This window comes from Orcinus orca, chromosome 10 (genome assembly GCF_937001465.1).
Source record: "Orcinus orca chromosome 10, mOrcOrc1.1, whole genome shotgun sequence".
NCBI classification, from domain to species: Eukaryota; Metazoa; Chordata; class Mammalia; order Artiodactyla; family Delphinidae; genus Orcinus; species Orcinus orca.
This window is the reverse complement of record NC_064568.1, coordinates 93,493,817-93,516,074: the sequence shown is the minus strand read 5'-3', so window position 1 is coordinate 93,516,074 and position 22,258 is coordinate 93,493,817. Positions and strand designations below refer to the sequence as shown.

The window sequence follows — 22,258 nt, the reverse complement described above, 5'->3', positions numbered from 1 at the left end:
AGAGGTAAGCACATTAATTGAGCATCAGCCTCTCGTGTTCCCTGGGAGCATCTGCTGACACCACTCACCTCTACTTCAATTCAGCATCTGACCCATGCAAGGAAGAGGGTCTGTTAGAAGACCCTGCCCACACTAAGTGGGGACCCCAGAGGACTAAATCTTCAGGGTTAGCATGAGGAAGATCTACACTCAAGTCCCAACCTCTCCCCACTTCTCAGCTGAGTGCAAAGAGGGCTGTTTGACTATTGAGCAGAATAGTCAAAAAAAGGAAAGAGAGGGAGATGCTTGAGAAGTTGTAGCCTCAATGCAGTACTACCTCCATTAAAGGAAGTACAGTTAGATTTACAACTGACTTCTTTACAGCAATAGTGGAGACCAAAAGCATTGGAGAAAGATTTTCAGTGTGCTGACAAAAATGACTACCAACCTAGAATTCTATACCTGGGAAAAATATTATTCAAAAATGAGGACAAAATAAAGACATGTTCACATAAATAAAAACTGAGAGTTTGTCACAAGCAAAACCTCACTAAAAATTTTTCTAAAGAATATTCTTCAGAATAAGAGATCCATCCCACCTAGCAGGACTGAGTTGCAAGAAGGATAAAGTGGTAACATATAGGTAGAAGTAATTAGATGGTGATTTAAAAACAACAAAAGCAGCAGCAGCAGCAATGATATTATCTAATGATCTATTAGGGTAAAAATAAATAAATGACAGAGAGACTCAAAATACCATACAAAAATAGCATGTAAGTCAGGAATGGGATGAATAGACTTAAAGTGTTCTGAGATCCTTGTATTATTGGGGGACAGGGGTAAAGATTTTGATAATTTAAAATTAAGTTTATTAACAAACTTAATAAGCTAAACACACATGTTATAATTTCTAGGAACTGAATAAAAAATAGAAACAGAGAATATAACTTTCATATTAGTAGAGGAGGGAAAAAGCAAATGATAAAAAATTATCAGTCATGAATGCTAAAATTAATAGAAGAAACTTCAGTGAGAAATAGGATAGTTGTACAGCCTCAAAATATCTCCCCAAATTTATTTACTCGGTGGTATTTATTGCTCGGTGGTATTAACATATATCAGCAAATTCTTTGACACTCTTCCCTCCAAGAGGTGGAGCTAAATCCCTTCCACTTGAGTGTGGGCTGGCTTAGTAACTTGCTTCTAGTGAATAGAGCATGGACAGGGCAAAATGGTCACTTTACAGTGGAGAAACCTGGCAGACACACCTCACCCAAGTCATCAAGGTTCACATCGCCAGTAATAAGTCACATTAATATTAGGAACCCCTGATATGATACAATGAGAAGAGTGCTTCACCTCTGTGGCATCCCCCTCCCCCTACACCCACCCCCCCCATAACCCAAGTCTTACATTAAGAAAACATCAGGCAAATCCAAATTGCGGGACAAAATACACGACCAACTCTCTTCAAAAGTGTCAAGGTCATGAATGATAAGGAAAGTCTGAGAAACTGTCACAGATTGGAAGAGACTAAGGACGCTCTTGGTGCTGACTACTAAATGAAACGCCGTTTGAAATCCTGATTTGAATCCTGGAACAGAAAAAAAAAAAAAGTAGAAAAACTGGTGTGACAGACAGGCCCTAGGGTTGCCTCCACGATCCCCACCTCCTGGAGCTCATGCCCTTTTATAATTCCCTCCTGTTGAGTGTGGGTGGGACCTATGACTTGCTTCTACGCAACAGAATATGACAAAGTGATGCAACATTACTCTGGTGATTACATTTTGTTAAACGGGACTCCATCTTGCTAGCAAACTCAAATTCTCTCTATTGCCAGCTCTGAAGAAGCATGCTTTCAGGAAATATGTGGACATGTTGGAGAATCCTATATGGCGAGGATCTGTAAGTAGCCTCTAGGAGCGGAGAGAGGCCTCCTGCAAGAATCTGAAATCCTCAGTTCTGCAGCTGCAGGAAATGTATTCTCACAACAATCTGAGAGAGCTTGAAAGGGGTCTTTCCCCAGTTGAGATTCTGATGAGATCACAGTTCCAGCTAACATCTGCATTGCAGTCTGATAAAACCTTGAAGCAGAGAACCCGAGTATGCCAGGCCCAAACTTCTGACCTATAGAAACTGTGTTTTTAAGACTGCTAATTTTTTGGTAATTTGTTACATAGCAATAGAAATGAATACGACTGCTAAAATCCAAAAAAAAAAAAAAGTTACACTTTTAAAACCTCAAATTCTTTAAGTTTTCAAATGTAGGTTCCTAATCATCTTATTCTAAGTTTAGCAAATTTTACCATAAAGAAGCTTTGAAAATGTTTCATATGTTTATGAACAGTCCTGTTCATAAATGTAATTGAATTTCTATAAACATGTTACACTGCATATTTAAATTTAATATATTCATTTTCCGTTTAGTGCTTCAATTGTTTGACTTAAGTAAAATCTTCCCATGTGTTTAAATAACTCATAAATCTAATAAATTTAAATTATAAATAGGTTGAGCCTTATGTTCTTGTGACTATTTCAACACTGCATACAGACTAGGTAAGATTGTAACTTAAATTAACAAATTGTAGGAGGGAAAAAATAATTTCCCCTCTACCCTTCTAAGTTCTTAGCTGAGACCCCTGGAACATGATTTTGTGCCTGGGAAGAGGGCAGGTATGATGGAACATTCCAGAAGGAAAGGAAATGAAATGTGCAAAGTGAGCTTCTGTCTCTATCCTAATAGAAAGGGAGTGGGTAAGAAACCAAGAGGAGAAGTACCATCCCGGTAAACGAGCAATGTCACCCTAAGGAGACTTTTCCTTTAAGACAGGGCAGCAGACCAGTACCGGTCTGTGGCCTGTTAGGAACCGGGCCGCACAGCAGGAGGTGAGCGGCGGGCAAGAGAGCGAAGCTTCATCTGCCGCTTCACATTGCTTCCCATCACTCACTTTACTGCCTGAACCATCCCCCCCTCCACCTATGTCCATGGAAAAATTGTTTTCCATGAAACCAGTCCCTGGTGCCAAAAAGGTTGGGGACCGCTGCTTTAAGACATCGTAGGTAATAACGACTATAAAGCCCACATTCACCCCTGTAACTTTAACCCTAGGTAGATGCTTAATAAGGTTAGTTTCTTTTCCCTCTTGGGACGATCATTTTTAAATAACCATACCATAGAATAATCATATTTTACTTTTATTCATTTATTTATTTTTTTGCGGTATGCGGGCCTCTCATTGTTGTGGCCTCTCCCGCTGCGGAGCACAGGCTCCGGACGCGCAGGCTCAGCGACCATGGCTCACAGGCCCAGCCGCTCCGCGGCATGTAGGGATCCTCCCCGACCGGGGCACGAACCCATGTACCCTGCACAGGCAGGGCAACTCTCAACCACTGCGCCACCAGGGAAGCCCTTTATTTTGTTAATTAGGAACTTAAGATCAGAATTAAGTTCCCTTTCACTACTTTGAAAATAAGCGGCCCAGCTGGCGGCCTCACAACGATCCAATAAGGGTCATAAATATTTCGTAGGCTCAACTAATTGTGGCAACTTTCATTCTCTCCCAGATAACCTTCGTTTCCTTCAATGAACTTCAAGAACTTCCTGTGGGACAAAGATGATGAGAGCAAGTGGGATGGCTAAGAATTTTATCATTTGCAGAATTTGTGTTAAATGAATATTTTGATGTGTCTTTATGGTCAGCTGTACCAAATATGAGTTCATTGAGAACAGGTCGAGCCTACAGACAACTGAAGAAAATGAAAGGTGGTCCCTGCCTTGTGCAGGTTGCAATCTAGTTTGAGGATATAAAGCATAAAGTCCATAATGTTACGTGTGACCTCAAATAAATAGCTACCATTTATTGAGTAACTATGGGAGACACACACAATTTAATTCTCCCAAAAACCTGGGAGAGGCTGGCATTAAACGTTTTTCTTCACCTTATGACTTATGAGAAAACTGAGGTTTAGAGAAATTGACTCTCCCAAGGTCATCCAGCTATAAAGTGGTGGGGTCAGGTTTTGAACCCAGGCAGAGAGGTCCCAGGACAAAAGCAGCTTTAGTTAACGTTGTAGTAAGTTTTAAGGACTGAGAGATTTATATTTAACTTTACTGAAGACCTTGGCCAAATTATTTCCTTTATACGGTCCTAAGTTGCCTTATCTGCAAACCAGCTCCTTCATTTGGGTTGTTGTGGAGTGAACGAACAGGTGCAGGCCAAGCACTGAAGCATGTTCCTAATGCATAATGACGGCTCCGTGTGGTCAACAAGTGAGTTAAAAGTAAACTGACGGGCTTCCCTGGTGGCGCAGTGGTTGAGAGTCCGCCTGCCGATGCAGGGGACGCGGGTTTGTGTCCCGGTCCGGGAAGATCCCACATGCCGCGGAGCAGCTGGGCCCGTGAGCCATGGCCGCTGAGCCTGTGCGTCCGGAGCCTGTGCTCCGCAATCGGAGAGGCCACAAGGGTGAGAGGCCCGCGTACCGCAAAAAAAAAAAGTAAACTGACATCACCCATAACTCTCAGAGGGACTCCGGTCCCTCGAATCCCAGAATCTGCGCTGACTACAGCCATCACACTTTTATGCAAACCAACCAACCCCTGAAATCCAAAGGGAATTCAAAAATTGCCTCAACAAGCCCACTGCTGCTAAATACATTCACCTGCCCAGTCTCTTGTCCTAATTCGATCCAACTTCCCAGGGATTTCTTAGTTTTTGGCATGTGAGAGGTGTGACTCAGCACCCGATGGGCGCACGGGGCTTGAAATTAGAGAAAGGAGAAGGGAAGCCTTTCAAGTGGAGAACGTTTCCTCGGGTAAGGCGGTCACATGCCCAGTCTCCCTATAGGGGACGTCGGTGACAGACAAGACGGTGTGCATTCCCTCTCCTCCCCAATCCCCGCCACTTCGGTCATCGCGATGAGCAAGGCCGTCAACAGGGGCGGGAGGTGGTTAAAAATGTCACACAAGCGGGTTTCTTAGCATGCGTCTGGTCTGTCCGCAACTCGTCGGTCCTCCCCCTCCCCCGTCCCCTTGGCCCCGGCCGGGGAGGGGGCAGGCGGCGGGGGGGCGGGAGCGGGGCCGGGGCGGAGCCCCCAGGGCGCGGGGCGGGCCGATCGCGGCTGCAGGTGTCCGCAGGCCTTAAGGGCGCGGCGTGCGCGCCCGGCCGAGCACCCGCCGCGGCACAGCGAGCCACTTGTTCCCGCCGCCCCGCCCCCTTTCCCCACTCCCCCGCAAGCCCTGGCTGCTCCCGCCCCCTAGCCCGTGCCGCAGGGAGGAGCTGCGGGCTCCCGCCGCGCCGGCCCGAGCGCGCCGCCGGCGCCATGCCCCGCATAGATGCCGACCTCAAGCTGGATTTCAAGGATGTCCTGCTCCGACCCAAGCGAAGCAGCCTCAAGAGCCGAGCCGAGGTGGGATCTTTTGCCCGGGTGGCGCGGGGGAGGTGGGTGCAAGGCGCTGGGATGTGCCAGCCTTGCCAGCTTTTCTGTGGGACGCTGACCCCCTTTGCCCTCCTCACCACTGTAGAAGGGGGGAAGGGCAGCTGGTTCCCTGCCAGGACTGGAGGTGTCTTTAAGGGGTCCGACAACGGCCAAAAATTCTAAATCCGTCCGGTCGGGTGGACGAGGGGAGGCACGCAATAGAACTAGACCCCAGAGGAGCGAAGACCAAGGGGCCAAGTGACTTAGAGAGGATGGCGGGGGGGTGGTACACAGAGCAGAGACGAAGTATAAAGGGAGAGGAGATTTTGGGGCAGTGTCTCTCAGTGCGGGGAACTCTGGCTGCTTTAGTAACAGGTCCAGCAATGGAATTTTTTAAAAACGTCTGCAAAACAGGGAAACGCCGGGGCAAAAGTTCAGGGTTTACTTTCTGCGTTTCAGTGGATTTCTGGGAGTGGGGCTGCAGACCTGTGCCTGATGGTACCCACTTACCGGACCGCTTCAGTCCAGCCCAGCGTTTGGGAAGCTGGGAGCACTGGGGTGCGGGAGTAGGGGTGGAGGCGTTATTGCTGGTCCTGCCTTAATGAGAGCGAAGCTTGAGGAACAGGTGGAGACCAGACTGGACATAGCCAGGGAGGGGGGCAGGAGGAAGGTCAAGCTGTGAAGGATAAACTAGTTGCACACAAAGGCAGAGTCCCTCGGAGTCGTGTATCCCGGTGACCGTGGCTTTGCGTGGCGGGCCGAGAGCTGGAGCCGAAGGGGAGGAGACTGCTGGGTCTGGAAGCGGGGGCTGGAGAAGTAAACAGCAGGAGACCGAGCCAGCCTACTGCTCCATCCGTCCCGCTCCCCGGACCATAAATAAATCCCCTTGCGAGGCCCCGGGCTGCCTGCCGGTGCCCCCGCCTGACTCCTAACTGCAGTGCCTGGTGCCGCCAGCTGAGGGCTTGTTTGAATTAAGGAAGCCTGCTGCTGCTGTAGCCAATGACCAGGCCCTCCCAACTCACCTTCTCGAGCGGGAGGGTTGGCAGCTGGAGCCGGGACTGGAAGAGGCGAGGAATGATTAACCCTTATCCCTCTGGATTGCTCAACTCAGTTCTTGTCCTCTGTTGTGTCCTCCCGGGTGCTAAAGAGCGGGGGCAGACACTTAGAAGAACAATAAACAGCTGCGATCGCAGGCCTTGGTCTCCTGAAGTCTAAGCAGTAGCTGGTACCTGAGTCCAGGCCAAGATGAGATGTGGGGATTCTGGGCAGACTAGTAATTTGTTGGCCTCAATAGTCTGAATATTCACAATTCACTTAATAGAGAGAAACTTACTTTAAGAAAAGTTATATGTTTAAAACAAGGATATATTATGTGTATTTTCTGAAGCAGGAAACCTCTTGTGAAGGTGAAACTCAGGATTATGTAATAAAACGAATTACTGTTTCCCAGGGAATCGTGTGACGTTGTCGTGCATCATTTGGTTTCATGATTTGGGCTGATTGAAAGTGTTAATGTCCCAGCTTCCCATGACACCTTGCAGTCTACATGTACACATAGCAGTGAGGTCTCTGTGTCCTTGAGAAGTGTTTTCATATTTCCACGTTTGCCAGGTCCCTGCCTGGAAACCTGAGTTCACTGGCGTTGCCTTTCCATTTGGTTCCCGTCATGGTTTAGCTGCCTGCTGGCCACCCGGTATCACCTGGCTCCCTGCTTCAGTGATGTTCAGGGATCTAGGTGGACCTCTAATCCCCTCTCAAGCTTTTCTCAGTTTGCTTGTGGATGCCTGAAATTTCTTGTAAGCAGATGAAAACTTTGCATTGTACGACCAGATAGAATCCTAAATGTATGCCTCCAGGCAGAAGGATAGGTGAGTGTAAATTTGAAACTAAATGGTAAATGACCGGACTTTGAGCCTAACCAGAGAGCAGATCTGAGTGGTACCAGGAGAGAAAACACTGGAGCCAGGAGAGTAAAGCATACCCTGTGGAAGCGGAGTCTGGCTGGGAAGGGAGAGTTATGACAACTGACAAGATTTATCACTGCAGCAGTTTTGCTAAGAGCTGGGCCTGCTGCTGTGAGCAGGAAGTGGAGAGAAAGGCAGAGTGCCCTTCCACTCGGAGGTTTAGTGCTTCTGCAAGGGGATTTCCACAAGTGTCACATAAAATGAATTTGAGGTCAACTCCCAGAGGCAAAGGCTGCAGGTGGAGATGGCCCAGGTTGCCTTCCTGTGGTTGTAACAGATCGGCAGTCGTCCTCACTGCCCATCCATTGCCCATGCTCATGTCTTCACAAGGCTTTGGGCCGCAAGAATAAAGGGCCACAGGGCTGTGTGGGAGCATTTGGGTAATCTTTTCAGAGAAAGTGACATGGTTGTCAATTGGGCAAGAACTTTGTCTTTCTTTGACACACTGGGGAGGTGACATCGTCCCTTGACTCCCTGAGCATTTTCTTCCTTGGGACCCATTTCTTATTCCAGTGTCCCACCCTAGTCCTTAAGCTAGGAAGATTGTTTTAAAAAACCGCAAACTTAACACAACCATAACTTTGGAAGTCAGACAGTGGAGGAATTTGCACTGGAAAATTGGCCACTTACTTGTCCTGGGACAGAAAAGACATGACCTGATGAGCTATCAGTCTCCTTAAGACTCCTTAGTCGTTTTTTCACCAGTAGTCCAGTGACAAGTGGACCGGTTCTGGTGAGTTCTGGTCCAGCTTCAGTGGACAGCAGGCTGGCCCGAGGGGAATGAGACCATGGCAGAGTAGAGAGACTATCGGCTGGGAGAAAGAAGGCCTGGGTTCTTCCAAGCTCTGAGCTAGTTATTTTATTACCGGGGCTCTGTATTCGCTTCCTGGGGCTGCCGTAACAAAGTACTGCAGGCTGAGTGACTTACACAACAGAAATGTACTGTCTCGCAGTTCCTTCTGAGGGCTGTGAGGGAGAAGAATCTTCCAAGCCTCTCTCCTGCCTTTGGGGTGTTTACACATAACCCTGGTGTTCCTCGGCTTGTAGATACATCAGTCTGATGTCTGTCTTCCTCTTGAATCCGCATTCTCCCTTTCTGTGTGTCTCTGTCCAAATTTCCCCTTTTTGTAAGAACACCAGTTCATACTGGAATGGGGCCCACCCTAACGACCTCGTCTTACCTTGATTATCCACAAAGACCCTATCTCCAAGTAAGGTCACGTGCCCAGGTACTGATGGTTGGTATTTCAGTACCTTTCTGGGGAGACAGTTCAAACCGTACCAGCTTCTGTAAATTTTGCCCTGTGACGTTGGAGGGTGTGATGAGGCTTGCTCTTAATGCATCAGAATCACCTGGGGAGACACTCCAAAATACAGATGTGGTCTCCAACACAAAGGTTCTGATTTATTAAGTTTGGGGTGGCCTGAGCGTGTGTATTTTGGGAGTCACCCCACCGTGATTCTGGTGTGCACACAGACTGGCCACCGGAGCCTTTGTGTTTGTGGAACCCCGTGGCTCTCTGGTACTGTGTGTGGCTGCGTGCGCATCTCTGAATCCTGACACCTGACGGTGAAACTTCCAGGGGACCGAGCATGTTCAGAGGGCCGGGCTGGGGCCTACCACGCATTGCCGTGAAAGGCTGGGGGCCAAGACAATCTCATCCTTACCCCTCAGCCAGACATTAATTTATTCCACCCTTTTTGAGCCACTGGGACCACAGAGATGAAAGGCATTGCCCTTACGCTGCGACTTACAGTCTACAGGTGAGACAGATAATGAATAAGCTAATAAGAGAATTGCTTTAATCACACCAGCCATAGATTTAGGGAAAAGAGGCCCCTGCCCCGGGCTCCACTTCTGCTCCCCCGTCCCCTCCTCACTGGGTAGGGCTGAGGGCTGGGCCTTTCCCTCTAGGCCATGCTCCAGATACTCAGGATCCTGGATTTCCTGCCCACATGATTTTGAGCTGATTCCAAGGCCTGCACGGGGGGCCTCTTCCCCAGGTGTGTTTCCCAAGGGCCAGCCTTGCGGCCAATATGCTCGCCTCTAACCTCAGAGTGGCCAGGTGACCGCTGTTTGCGGGGATGGACGTGTGTGCATGGAGCTTAGTGTGCAGACTGGGGTGTCCATGTGGGCCCAGAAGGATGTGCGTGGGAAGAGACAGGGGCCAGGGCTGGCTCCCGTGGCACCATGTTCTGGTGCTTTCCAGGTCATTAATGAAATTGTGTTGTAAAGGTAGGCGGATAGAACAAAATTTGTGTAGCAGCTTCTTACACGTTGCTCATAACGTTGAGATGTTTAGAAACGTGGCAGGTGGGTCTCTATTTGTATTTTGGGGCCCCCAAATGTTGGGCTGCAGGACTATGACGAAGGTATGTTTAAAGAACAGCAGAAGCATGCATTATTGAGGCCGGAGAGGGGTAGCTTATTACTTTCTGTGCCCTTTCAAACCAGGCTTAGCAGAGAGAGTGTTTGGAGGTGCTATATTTGGTGCGTGGACCAGCTGTGGCAGGTTAAGTGCCAAGTTTTGTTTCTGGTGGCTAGAATATTTAAAATATTTCTCTCCGTGAACAACTGGTCATCTCGGGGGTGTGTGTGTGTCTGTGTCCTTCCGTCTGCGTGGATAAGGTCGGGGAAGATATTTTATTTCTCGTTCCTAGAATTAAGGATCGCATAGGCTCCGCCGTATGCAGGAGAGTAGAAGTGAGGGGAAGAGTTCATTGCCAAGGCTGACCTTTTCCATGGAGAACTGTTTTGCAGCGCCAAGAAAAACCCACTGTGAGCTTAGCTGGGTGCAGAGCGTGGCAGCCTTCCTCACGTTTCTTGGAAGGAGTATAAGTAATTTGAGACCAAGGAATTCCGATTGTTTTAAGCCTGCAAAGCCAAAATGTCCACGCCATTAGCAGTCCAGAAGGGTGCAACTAATAGATCCCCTCAGTTACCTTTCAGGATGCAGATCGAACTTGCTTCACTGCAGTAGAACCAAGGATGGTAATGAAGGAAGTGGGGAAAGGGATGAGCTGCCTTCCACAAGTGCTCCGGCAGTGACAGCATCTCATCTCCCCTCACTGATTGCTGTTTAAGGCCAGCGCCGCCATGTTTATGACCTTGTTAGCCCAGGAAGCCTTCTGTGGTGGGGGAGCGCGAGGTGTGAAAAGGACCTGAGGTGCCCCCTGGTGTTCTGACATGTTGATGGCAAGGTGAAAGTTACCTCCAACGAAAAAATAGAAGAAGCCTCTAGATAAATACTGGTAGGAAATGATTACCGCTGCTGTCCTCAGTCAGCCAGGATTAATGTAGGTCCAGATTCTTGCAGAAGCTTAAGATTTCCACCTGTGTTTGTCCTGCCAGTTCTCCTTGGGGAAGTGCCCCTTTCCAGGAGGGGCTGTATCCCTCAGGGTCCTGCTGAGGAAACGAACATTGCTGAATATTTAAAACAGGAAATTTAATACAAGGCATTGTGACACAGCTGAGACACCGGATGGAATACCGAGGGACCCCAGAGATTGGCAGCAGACAACCCACTCCCAAAGGGGAGGTTCCCAAGGCCTGGGATCACTCTGTGAGCTGGAACCAAGACCATGCAGGCCAAGGCAGAGGGGGTCTGGGAGAACTGCTCTGACTACACCCAGGGCCACCTCCCCCACTGTCTTCCCCTGTCCCACCAGTGACCCCATTGCCCAAACCCAGCCAGAAACCAGCCTGGGAAGTTGAGCCTGCCGGGGGGTGGGGTGGGGAGCTTGGGATAAGAGCAGAGCAGGGGAAGGATGAGCCACTGCATCTGTGCACACACAGGCCCGGGATCTGCCCTGGGTGGAAGAAGCGATTTCGATTCTGTTAGCTCCTGGCCAGCGCCTGGCCCTACCCACTGCTTTTGCTGAGCCCGCCTTCCTGGCCTTGCTCTCGTTCTGGATTCCCTGTCGCTTGAGTTGGTCATAAATACGCTGAGGTTGGAGTTATGGTAGAATTGGAGCTGTTTGCAAGTCAAAGGAACAAGTGGTTATGTGCACAGACATGGCTGCAATGTCCTTCCTCCTGGCTCTTTGAAAGATGCTGATAGTTACAAAATAGCTGAGAAGGTTGAAGGGCTAAGGGAGTTACGGGTTGCAGCTGACTGCAGGGTGAATTTGGATTGCCTGGTTCTCTCGGAAGGTGAGAATTAAAGGGAGGGCCTTGGTTGGCAGAGAAGAGTGGAGTGGATTTTCCCAGAAGGGGAGCTGTTCCTCCAGTGCTTGGAAGGGGGTAAAGGTGACTTGTATGTGGGTGCTTCGGGCTATTGTGAACCAGGCTGGGGCCAGAGGTGGCAGGGGGGTGGGAGGGGCTGTTGAAGCGGGGAGCACGCAGTGCCTTGTACTGGTGCTTGAGGGTTGTAAGGACCCCAGCTCAGTTTTTGCACCTGGATAACAACCCATGCCTCCCTTTCCTCAGGGACTCACCTGTCTTTGGAACCCCTGGCCCAACCCCTAAGAGAATCCAGGGACCGAGGGACCTACACTTCCTTTGTGTCCTTTCCACTTGCTCCAAACTCTAGAAGTTCTACCCAAATCACATAACGAGCCAAGGACTTCTTTTCCCTTTTGCAACAGGTGGATCTCGAGCGAAGCTTCACTTTTCGGAACTCGAAGCAGACCTACTCGGGGATTCCCATCATTGTGGCCAACATGGACACCGTGGGGACGTTTGAGATGGCAGTGGTGATGTCACAGGTAGGACGGCGGGCTTTTTGCCTCTGAGAAGCACACTGGACAGGTGGTCAGTAGCCCACCCTGGACTTGCTCAGGCACAGGGAAGAGGAGAAAAGTGAGACACTTCAGGTCATTCGCTGCGGCCGAACTGTTTGGTTCTGAGTCTGATTGTTGCTGCAGACACTTCTTTTTCTCTCTTCCATCAGAAGGTGGATGGAGTCTGGACTTCGCCTTCAGGGAGATGGTCTAGACCTGCATCCATTTTCTTTCTTGAAAATGCTCGTGATCCTTTTGGAAATTAGAGACACAAAAAGAAGTTGGACATTGTGCCATATTATATAGTTGGATGAGTGTTGTATTAATAGAAGAGTGACAGCACCTTTAAAATGAAGACAACCTCTTCGTCTGTTCTGTAGCACTTATTACATCATTATGGAGAAAACTTAGGTGCCAAGCACTGATTGTAATGTGTATGATGTGGTCACAGCTCATACAGGTGGGTTCCTTATACAGATGAGGAAATCGAGGCAGAGAAGGAGAGGAGAGGTCACTTGGCTCAAGGCATTTAGGCAGGTAGTCACTGAGCCAAGATTTCAAACCCAGACTGACTCCAGAATAAGGGATTTGTCTCCCAACTTACACCGACAGATACTAGTACAAGCTCAGGGTCCCTTGAACCAGCTGCTGTCTCGTTGCCTGTAAAGGGAGTAGCTAGTGCCCTGGCTTTAGAAAAATAAAAACAAAGTTATTTGTGGGCAAAATCTTCATCTCACACATCTGTGTCTGCATTTGTGTCCAAGGTTCGGTGCATTTATTCATCATAGATGTGAAATGTCTGCTTCTGATACACAGAGTATGTGCATCTATTTCCGTAGCTAATGCCTGCCAAGTGAAAAGATAAATCCAATTAGTTGAAAGAGCTTCTTGCTGTGGACAGCATGTCTAACCTCAGGAGGTGCTGGGATTCATTATTAGCCCGTGATTAGAAGGGAGATTTTCAAACAAATTATGAAGTCACAAAATGGAGTGGGGGGTGGTCTGTCTGAGTCCAGGATCAGTTGCCTCGTCTGTCCGCCCTTAGCCCCCAGTGAGCTTTGGGCCAGAGGCTAATAAATTAATTGCAAAAGGAATTTGTATTTTTTGCTCCCTATCTTCTCCTCCCTCTGCTGTGATCAGCCGTTGCTACTAATGAATTACGTGTTTGCGTAAAAATGCATGGAATCAGGGGGCAATAAATAGCCCTGATGAATTCACATATCAGATTAGTAGTCCATGAAGAACGGAGAACTTGCTGTGCTCTTCCCATTTGCACAGGAATGAGACAGTATGCACTGAAATAGCTAATCATGTGCGGGTCCTACGAATCTTCCATTTCTAAGATCCACTGAGTTAGTGTCTTGCATTAATAAAGTCGTAGAATTTTAGGAGAGGGGACTGAGAGAAGTTAGGAGCGAGGCCCTGATACAGGAGGAGGAGCCTGGGTTCCGCATTCAGATTTGAGTTTGATTCTGGCCTTCACCCCTTTTTGGCCCAGCGATTGTTAAATTTCTTAAACTTAAGTTTCTTAAGCCCCATCTCTGCCCACGAAACTACTATTGCTATACAAAGTCCTGAGGAGCACATGAAATAATGTATGCGAAGCGCTTGCACAAAGTAGGTGTTCAGTAAACACTTGCTGGGTTGATAGTCATAGATTTAGGATTATGATTTATGTACTTCCCTCCCTCAAGAATACCAACTGCCTGATGGGTTTAGCTTTTAGCAGGAGATGTTTAGATTGTGAACCCAAAGAAAAGCTTTCAGGTAGAAGCTGAGCTTCTTTGGGGTTGACTAAGCATAACTTTGCCCTCAGGCTGCCCTGCTGATGGGCAGGGGACCAGCGCTCTGTGCTGCTCTGGCCTCAGTCAAGTGTGGGCTGCCCAGGGCTCTGAGAATTCTCCCTATTCCACCCCCCTGCCTCCTGGCATTGCCTCCTAAATCTTGAATGCTGTGTTGTCTGATCAGATTAGAGTGGAAAACAGGTTTTGTGATTTCCCTAGTTACACTTTCATCTGTTTGGGCCTCCTAGGAGCATATTCAAAGCAAATTAAGCCTGAAGGGCTGGAACACCGGATGCTTTTGTATTGGTGGATCACCCTCGCCATATGGAGGAAGGGGGGGTGGAACTCCCTTGACTTCTCGTCCTAATGGTGCTGTTTTATTTCCTAGCACTCCATGCTTACAGCAATTCACAAGCATTACACCCTGGATGACTGGAAGCTCTTTGCCGCTAATCACCCAGAATGTCTGCAGGTATGACTCCACCCTGGTTATAAATTAACATTTGTTGCAGGGGGAAGAAAATCTTTTTTTTTTTCATTTTTGTTTTATTTATTTTATTTTTTTAACATCTTTATTGGAGTATAATTGCTTTACAATGGTGTGTTAGTTTCTGCTTTATAACAAAGTGATTCAGCTATATGTATACATATATCTCCTCCCTCTTGCGTCTCCCTCCCATCCTCCCTATTCCACCCCTCTAGGTGGTCACAAAGCACCGAGCTGATCTCCCTGTGCTATGTGGCCACTAGCTATCTATTTGACATTTGGTAGTGTATATATGTCCATGCTACTCGGAAGAAAATCTTTAGGGTTGTCAAAAGGATTTGAATTGGCAGCAGATAGACACACAGAGTCCTAAGGAGAAACTGGGGGAAGGCAGTAGTGGTCCCCCAGCCGTTGATCATTGCCAAGAATTTGCCAAGGAAGCCTGTACTGTATTCTTTTTTTAAAAACATTAGGATTTACCTGCAAGGAATATCTTTTTTCCCTTGAGAAGTGAAGTGTTCTATCATGAGAACTTGCAGAGGACCTGGCAGTGTTTCCTTCCTGGGAACCGGTCCGTTCTAAACGTGCCTTTTGACCAGAAAAGATACCTAATTATAGCAAGTTGTTATAATTGGAGCTGAATATAATGGAGCGGAATAAACAGCATGCCCTCCAGGATGGCTTTAATCAAAAAGACAGATAATAAAAAGTGTTGGCGTGGATGTGGAGAAATTGGAGTCCTCCTACATTGCTGGTGGGAATGTAAAATGGTGCAGCTGCTGTGGAAGACAGTTTGGCAGTTCCGCAGAAGGTTCAACATAAGAGTTCCCATATTACTTAGCAATTCTGTTCCTAGTATAGACCCAACAGATACAGAACTATATGTTCACACAAAACCTTGTACACAAATGTTCACAGTAGCATCATTCATGATAGCCAAAAGGTGGAAACAACCCAAATGTTCATCAACTGATGAATGAATAAACGAAATCTGGTATATCCATACAATGGAATATTCATCAGTGAAAGGGAATGAGATATTGATTCATGCTACAACATGGATGAATCTTAAACATTTTACCAAGTGAAAAAGCCAGACACAGAAGGCTGTGTACATGATTGTGTTTACGTGAAATGTCCAGAATAAGCAAACCTGTAGAGACAGAGACAGAAAGTAGATTAGTGGTTGCCTAAGGCTGTGGGATGAGAGGTTTGAGGGTGAGGGCTAAAGGGTGTGGGAATTTCTTTCTGGGGTGATGAAATGTTCTAAAATTGATTGTGGTGACGGTTGCACAACTCCAAAAATACTAAAACCATTGAATTGTGCACTTTCAAAGGTGAATTGTTTTTGACTATATCTCAGTAATACTGTTACTGGGGAAAAAAAAAGCAGTTTGAAAATAACAGAAGTCCCGGTAGAACACACCAGACTTTGATCCTGGCACACTTCAATGGTTCTACGTCAATGCCATAGAGGAGTCTCTGCATTTAGATGCTTTTCTACATGGTGAGATCATCTGTGATTGGAGAATGACTTCATATTGTACTGCTTTTGAAGTTACACTGGCTTCTTTTTTTCTTTTTTTTTTTTTCTGTGCCTTGACTATGTGTGGATTTTGATGGAGGAGAAGGTGGTTTCAGAGATCAAATAGTTCTGGCTCACTAGTGGGTCCTTCCTTTTTGCCATATTTTATTCTAATGGATTATCTCTGTTTCACCTTCTTCCCCTCTTCTCTGGATGAAGTTTGGGGAGCATGAGTTTCCAGCAGTGCATGATTCATCAGAACCTTGGCTTTTTCATTACCAAGTGTCCTCATTTCACTTACTGCCCCACTCCCACCAAATTAGAGCTCATTAAAAAGGGAAACATGGTACAAACTCAGTGGCACAGAGGGAAACTAACCAATCTTGAGTTTCACCTGCTAAACTTTAACAGAAATGAAGGAGAAAATAAAATTGGTAGCAGAACTCGGAGGGAAAGAACGTGTGGATTTGGGGCACAGGTCAGACCGTAAACAGGAGGAGTGAAAATTGGAGTGAATGTATCACATTACCAGTCCGCTTACATTCAGTATCTGAGTTGTAGCTACACTGGTGTGATTTGGAGGGAATAACAAAGGATTTTCAGATATGTCCCTCGTCTGTGGCTTATAGTTTAGAAATATGAGTTAGAATATAAACATTATATAAATTTATAAAATATAAATATCTCATGAAAGGTGAGATGCCGACTCTGGCCACAATCCCATGGGTTGGTTTTGTTGAGGCATAAATTACTAAAATCCAAAGAGCAGATTTTGAGCGGAGCAGCGGGGTGGGTTGGAGAGCGCCGGTGCTGAGGAGCTTGGGGGAGAGGGTGTCACGGAGGAGACTGTGCTGGCTTCAGGTGTAAGCACGTCCCAGTGCAGATGGGGAGGATCCTTTCAGGGCTCATTCATTCTCGCACTTTGGGACATTTTGCCTCTAGAATGGAGACGCTAAGACTGGCAGCAACCCGTGCAGGTTATGACTTGCATGTTGTGATAATGTTGCATCGGGCGTGAAAAGGAAAACAGGAAGGGGTTTTATCAGAGGGGTTTTAGACATCTTTCCCTCCTTCCTGCCACCTAAGCGAGATGCTCAGGGTGATGGCCACGGCTTTGGCACGAGGAACCTGAGCAGACCAGCCACCCTGGCTCTCTTTACCTCTCCTCTCCTCCTGGAGGAGAATTTGCACCAGCAGCTCTACGGTTCCGAGTTCCACGTGGAGAGCTTGAGGAAATGAAACAAGAGCCAGGCACGAGATTGTGTGGCTGAGGTCCAGGGCTCAGGATATGTGCAGTTTAATGGTGGGACAGACGGCGGAGTCAGTTCAGGTAACTGAAGAAGTGAATCTCCTTTACCTCTGCTGCTGCATGTTTCTTGAGCCGGTCCACTGTGTGTCTGTCTGATCAGGGTGAACCTCGGAGGGTCACGGTGCTGTGCCCAGAACAGGCGCGTGGATGGAGGCAGGGTTACTGTTCGTGTCTTACGCCTCTTGGTTTGTTTGGTACAGCATATAGCCGTGAGTTCGGGCAGTGGGAAGAATGATCTGGAAAAGATGAGCAGCATCCTGGAAGCCGTGCCGCAGGTCAAGTTTATTTGCCTGGATGTGGCCAATGGATACTCGGAACATTTTGTGGAATTCGTGAAGCTCGTCCGGGCCAGATTTCCAGAACACACCATTATGGTAGGTATGGTGGGACGACCTCCTCTGGATGGGGAAGCAGAGAAGACGTGTGTGGGGTGCCTGGGGAGCTGTGTTCTCTTCGTAGCTTTTGCTGCCTTCTTCTTAGCAGACTAGTTGAGAATCAGCAGGAAAAGGAGAGGCAGCAGCTATGAAGATCTGAAAACTGGCTGTGCTCTAAAAATATACATATAAAATCCAGATCAATGCCGTAAGGTCTTCGTCTCTGCTAAATATCCAGTGTTTCTTACCATGTGAGACCGTTAAACCAAGGTCTGTGTCACTGCTTAACAAAGGGTATATTTTTAAAAATGAAAACATAACTGGCTTTCTGTTGAACATATTTATGTCATCTCTGCCGCAGTCTCCTCACCAGTAGAAAACTCTGCTGTAAGAGTTGAAATCCACAATGTGAACACTTCAGAATAGTCAACAATTATTTGCAAATCAGTTGGTGTCTTGTTTTATCTAACATCTTTATGTTTGACTTTTCCTGCCTTTTGGGGGGTATTTTCCTAATTTTTAACACCTTCGCTAGTTGGAATGTGTATATCTCTTATTGCTGGGAAACATAGATTTACAGAAAAATGAACTAGAAGCTTCAGGGTTAAATTTGGGCTTTTGGAAAATCTATATTGTAATTGTGTGTCTTTACTAGTCTTAATTAACATAGCAATTATTGATTGACCCCTAGATAATTTACCTAACTCTCCTTCTACAAATTTTTTTGAACCCAGTTTTCTCTTTCTTTTCTTTTTTTAAATTTGTTTTATTGAAGTATAGTTGATTTACAATGTATTAATTTCTGCTGTACAGCAAAGGGATTCAGTTATATATACATATATTCTTTTTCATATTTTCCATTATGGTTTACCACAGGATATTGAGTATAGTTCCCTGTGCCATACAGTAGGATCTTGTTGTTAATCCATTCTGTATATAAAGTTTGCATCTGCTAATCCCAAACTCCCACTCCAACCCTCCCCAATTCCCCCTCCCCCTCCCCCTGGGCAACCACAAGTCTGTTCTCCGTGTCTTCCTTTTACAAATTTTTAATTTAATTTCTCCTCACATTTCATCATTTTAAGGAAGTTGGGAGACAGGAATTAGTATTTCTGCTGATGGAGTTGAATCATCTGTTAAGGATTTCCAAAAATTTTTAAGTATTTTTATGCTTTCCAGTCATGTGAGAAGAAAGCGTCAAGCATTGTCCCAAGGTCAACCAGCTGCACCGTGTCTGAGCTGGGTGGGAAACAGCAAGATTCATTTCACCCCCCGCCCATGATGGTGCTGCCAGCATTGTCGTGTTTTTGATAACAGGAACACCGTTTGCTGAATACCCGTGTTTCAGGAGGCTCACCTTTGTTCTTCCTTACAACATCTCTGTAAAGAGTAGGAACTGTTGTCCCAAGTTTACCACAGATGAGGAGTCCTAATTCCTGATTCTTTGACTGTGGGATTTTCACAAGGTCATACCCACGTTGAGCGGCAGAGCTGGGATTTGAGGTCAGGTTGGTCAGAATTCAAAGTCCAGGCTCTGGACACCTGTTAACATGCTCTGTCCTTGTTAACTTTAGTGATGAAGCTCCCTCCTTCCACTAGGCCCCAGGGAGACGGGCGGTGCAGGAAGGGTGTGGACTGGCGGGGCAGGGAAAGGGCATAGTGGCCAGTGCAGGGCCTGGGGGTTGCTGGGGTGTGGGGAGTGAGGCAGCGAGGGGGAGATTGACGCAGAGTTCCCAAGGACGCCCGGGCAGCCACCAATGGCAGGGGCCTCTGCAGCGCCTGCCGGCTGCCCAGGGAATATGTTCTCGTTGTTCGTGTTGGTTTCCCTCGTTGGTTGGCGAGGTAGGTGTTTCTTCCTCAGCTGTGCTTTGCCTGCACTGACGCCTGAGATCTGTGATTCACTTGGAAACCTCTGGTACTCGTATGTCCTTGGTGTTTAGGAAGGTAATTTCTCTCATGGCTCTGGGAGGCATTGGGAGGATGCATTTGTCTAGTGTTTGGAAACTGAAAGGTATATAACATGGGTGCTGAGTGCTATTGTGATGGTTACACCGCAGTGAACGGAAGCGCAGCTCAGAAGAGTTGTTGGTAGAGGCTGGCGATTCCTGGGTGTCTGCATCAGGGGTGACGGCTTGTTGCTTCTGGTGCCCAGCACATCCTGGATTTACGTGGAGCCTTTTTTCTTGTCTTTCACCTAAGGCAAGCACTGCCACAGGTCGAGAGGGGGGAAGCGGGGATTTTTAGAAAATGTCATTGGCAGAAAAGGGTCCTGTGAAGATGCTGGGTGTGAGAAGAGTGTGACAAGTCCTCTGGGCCTTTGCCTAGTGGCTTTCAGAGAGGAAAGGGAATGATGTGTTCTTGGGTGTATTCCAGGTACTGTGGAAAAAAGGCACTAGCGTGGACCAGGCTCTTCTCTTTTAATAATAACTCGTCCTGTGTAAGATAAAGGCACCTATTGTACTTTAAATTGATGGGAAACTTCATCTTGGGTCGAGAGAGTTTTGAGGGTCACGCAGTCAGTGCGAGGTGGGCCTGGGGTCCAGCGCCTGTCCCCAGGGCCTGGCATCTCTCCTTTATACCATGCTGCAGCCAGGCCACCTGCCAGCTCAGGCTCATTGGTATGCAGAGGTCCCTACGTTGGGTCTGGGAAGTACCTTTGTGCTGGTGGCTTGCTCTTTTTTTTTTTTTTAAAGATTCTTTTGATGTGGACCATTTTTAAAGTCCTTATTGAATTTGTTACAATATTGCTTCTGTTTTTATGTTTTGGTTTTTTGGCCTCAAGGCATGTGGGATCTTAGTTCCCCGACCAGGGATCGAACCCACACTCCCTGCATTGGAAGGCGAAATCTTAAAACACTGGACCGCCAGGGAAGTCCCTGGCTGCTCTTTCTGATCTGGTCCCGAGGACATAGGCCCGTGACACCTAATCTGTTCAGATGAGACTAGCTCTGCTCCCCTGGGGAATGTCAAGTCAGCCACCATTGGCCGATCCCCAGCTAGCCACTGGCACATCCTTGGCATTTCCATGTGTGGCCAGCGGCTCAGGCACCTGCCTGGGTTCTTTCTCCAGCTGTCATGGTCAGACAAGGTTCTGAGCCCTGTGGAGGCCCTGCCTGCTCTGTGCCTCTTCCCGAGAGGCGGACGCCCTTCAGTGTTCCTCACAGGTGTCGGCCGTGGGCAGCTGAACGTACCTCCTTGAAGCACAAGGGCCCTCTCAGGCCGAGTTACCTGGATTTTGTTTTCACCCTCTTTCTGGAACTGGTGTGAACTGAAACTGCGGCAGAAGCTATGACAGGCCGCAGAGATTCAGCCGATGTTTGTCTCTGAGAGTCATACGGTAAACTCAGTTTCTTGTGCCGTGCAAGGTGGTTATTGCCCTGATAGCATCTCCTAGTCCCTGGTTGCATGGGTGGGTAAAGGGACACCTTCGTGGGCATGGGAGAAGGCTCTGGCATTAATGTTCCAGCACCTTCTATCAGGTGTTGGCCCCCAGGCCAGATCTAGCCTGCTGACCTCTGCCTTAGATCATTCTACAGAGAGGATTTTTCTTGGCAAAAGGCCTCAGAGGAGCTGGTAGAAAGTGGGTAGAGAAGTTATCGTTTCATGGGTATGAAATTTCAGTTTCGGGTGATGAAAAAGTTCTGGAGATGGTTATTGAACTTCCTTTATAAACCTTACAGTGACAACGATGGGTGGGTCTGATCAGTCCCCCTTTATAGCAGGATATATGCAGACTTAAAGTTGAAGCTATTTTCTTAAAATTTCATGGCGAGTGGGAGGGCCATCATTCAACCCCAGGGCTTTCTGAACTTATTTTGCTATAGATGTCTGGGTCTAAAGGAAAGCTGGAGGACTTGGGGCTGGTTCTTGCCCAGAGGACTTTTTAAAATGCTACAGAAGTACTTGAAAGGTTTGTTTTGTCCCTTTTCATGCCTTTTGCCTGGACCCTCATACCTGTCTTGGACATGGACGAGCCAGAGGGGCGCCTGGACAGTGCTTGGCCTCCCCAGGAAGAGGGGTTGCCTAGCGGAAATCTCCCCTTGCCTTCTTTGGGGCCCAGCTGAGGGTCTGTAACTTCTGTTGTCCTGGCTGCCCGGTCATGACTGAGCCGGATGTCACGTTCTGAGCCTCTGGTATCCGCTGCCCACAGGAGCTGCTTCAGCCAAGATAAGCTGACTCCTTGCTAATCACCCCCTGCCAGCTTCCCCCACCCGGAGCCCGCAGGCTGCCTGGGCCATGGGCTGGGCTTTCCCCGGAGCCCAACGGCGCTCCCTTGGGCACTCTCATTTCTGAATTTGTCTTTTCCTTTCTGCCCTTATTTTTGCCCTTCTTGGTTTCAAAGTTGAACAGACAGATTTTGTTCCTGCAAGTGGACACTCTCCATCCCCTCCTGGTCATCTGCATTCTTGTTGTGTGGGCCTCAGGCTGGAAGGCTTTTGTAATCACTCTGGGTTTTTCCATGCTCAGCCCTCTGCCGTGACTGCGTCTGACCACTGGTTCAGGATCCCGCAGGCGGTTCAGGGGACACGAGGACACCTGGGGGAGCTTCTGGGCTCTTAAAATAGCATCAGCTTCCTCCATGCTTTTAAACCTACTTTGACCTCATACGGTTGTACCTGGTATGTTCATCCTGAGCTGATTTGAATTAATTTATTTGGTGTGAAGTAGGCCCTTTTAAAACCAAATGGTTTGTAGGAGG

General features: G+C 47.6%; 1 protein-coding gene across 2 annotated transcripts in view; it reads left to right on the top strand.

Moving 5' to 3' along the window:
* Window positions 1-4,210: 4,210 nt before the first annotated feature.
* GMPR (guanosine monophosphate reductase) overlaps window positions 4,211-22,258 on the top strand; it is a 41,467-nt gene continuing 23,419 nt past the window's right edge. Inside the window, exons 1-4 of one of the 2 annotated variants that reach the window (XM_049716370.1) lie at window positions 4,211-4,249; window positions 11,946-12,065; window positions 14,253-14,336; window positions 17,386-17,559. In XM_049716370.1, the coding sequence (XP_049572327.1) occupies window positions 4,226-4,249; window positions 11,946-12,065; window positions 14,253-14,336; window positions 17,386-17,559 (402 nt within the window). In that variant the 5' untranslated portion in view covers window positions 4,211-4,225. Of the gene's footprint in view, window positions 4,250-5,233; window positions 5,386-11,945; window positions 12,066-14,252; window positions 14,337-17,385; window positions 17,560-22,258 lie in introns of those variants that run through there. The other variant, XM_049716369.1, reaches the window with a different exon arrangement.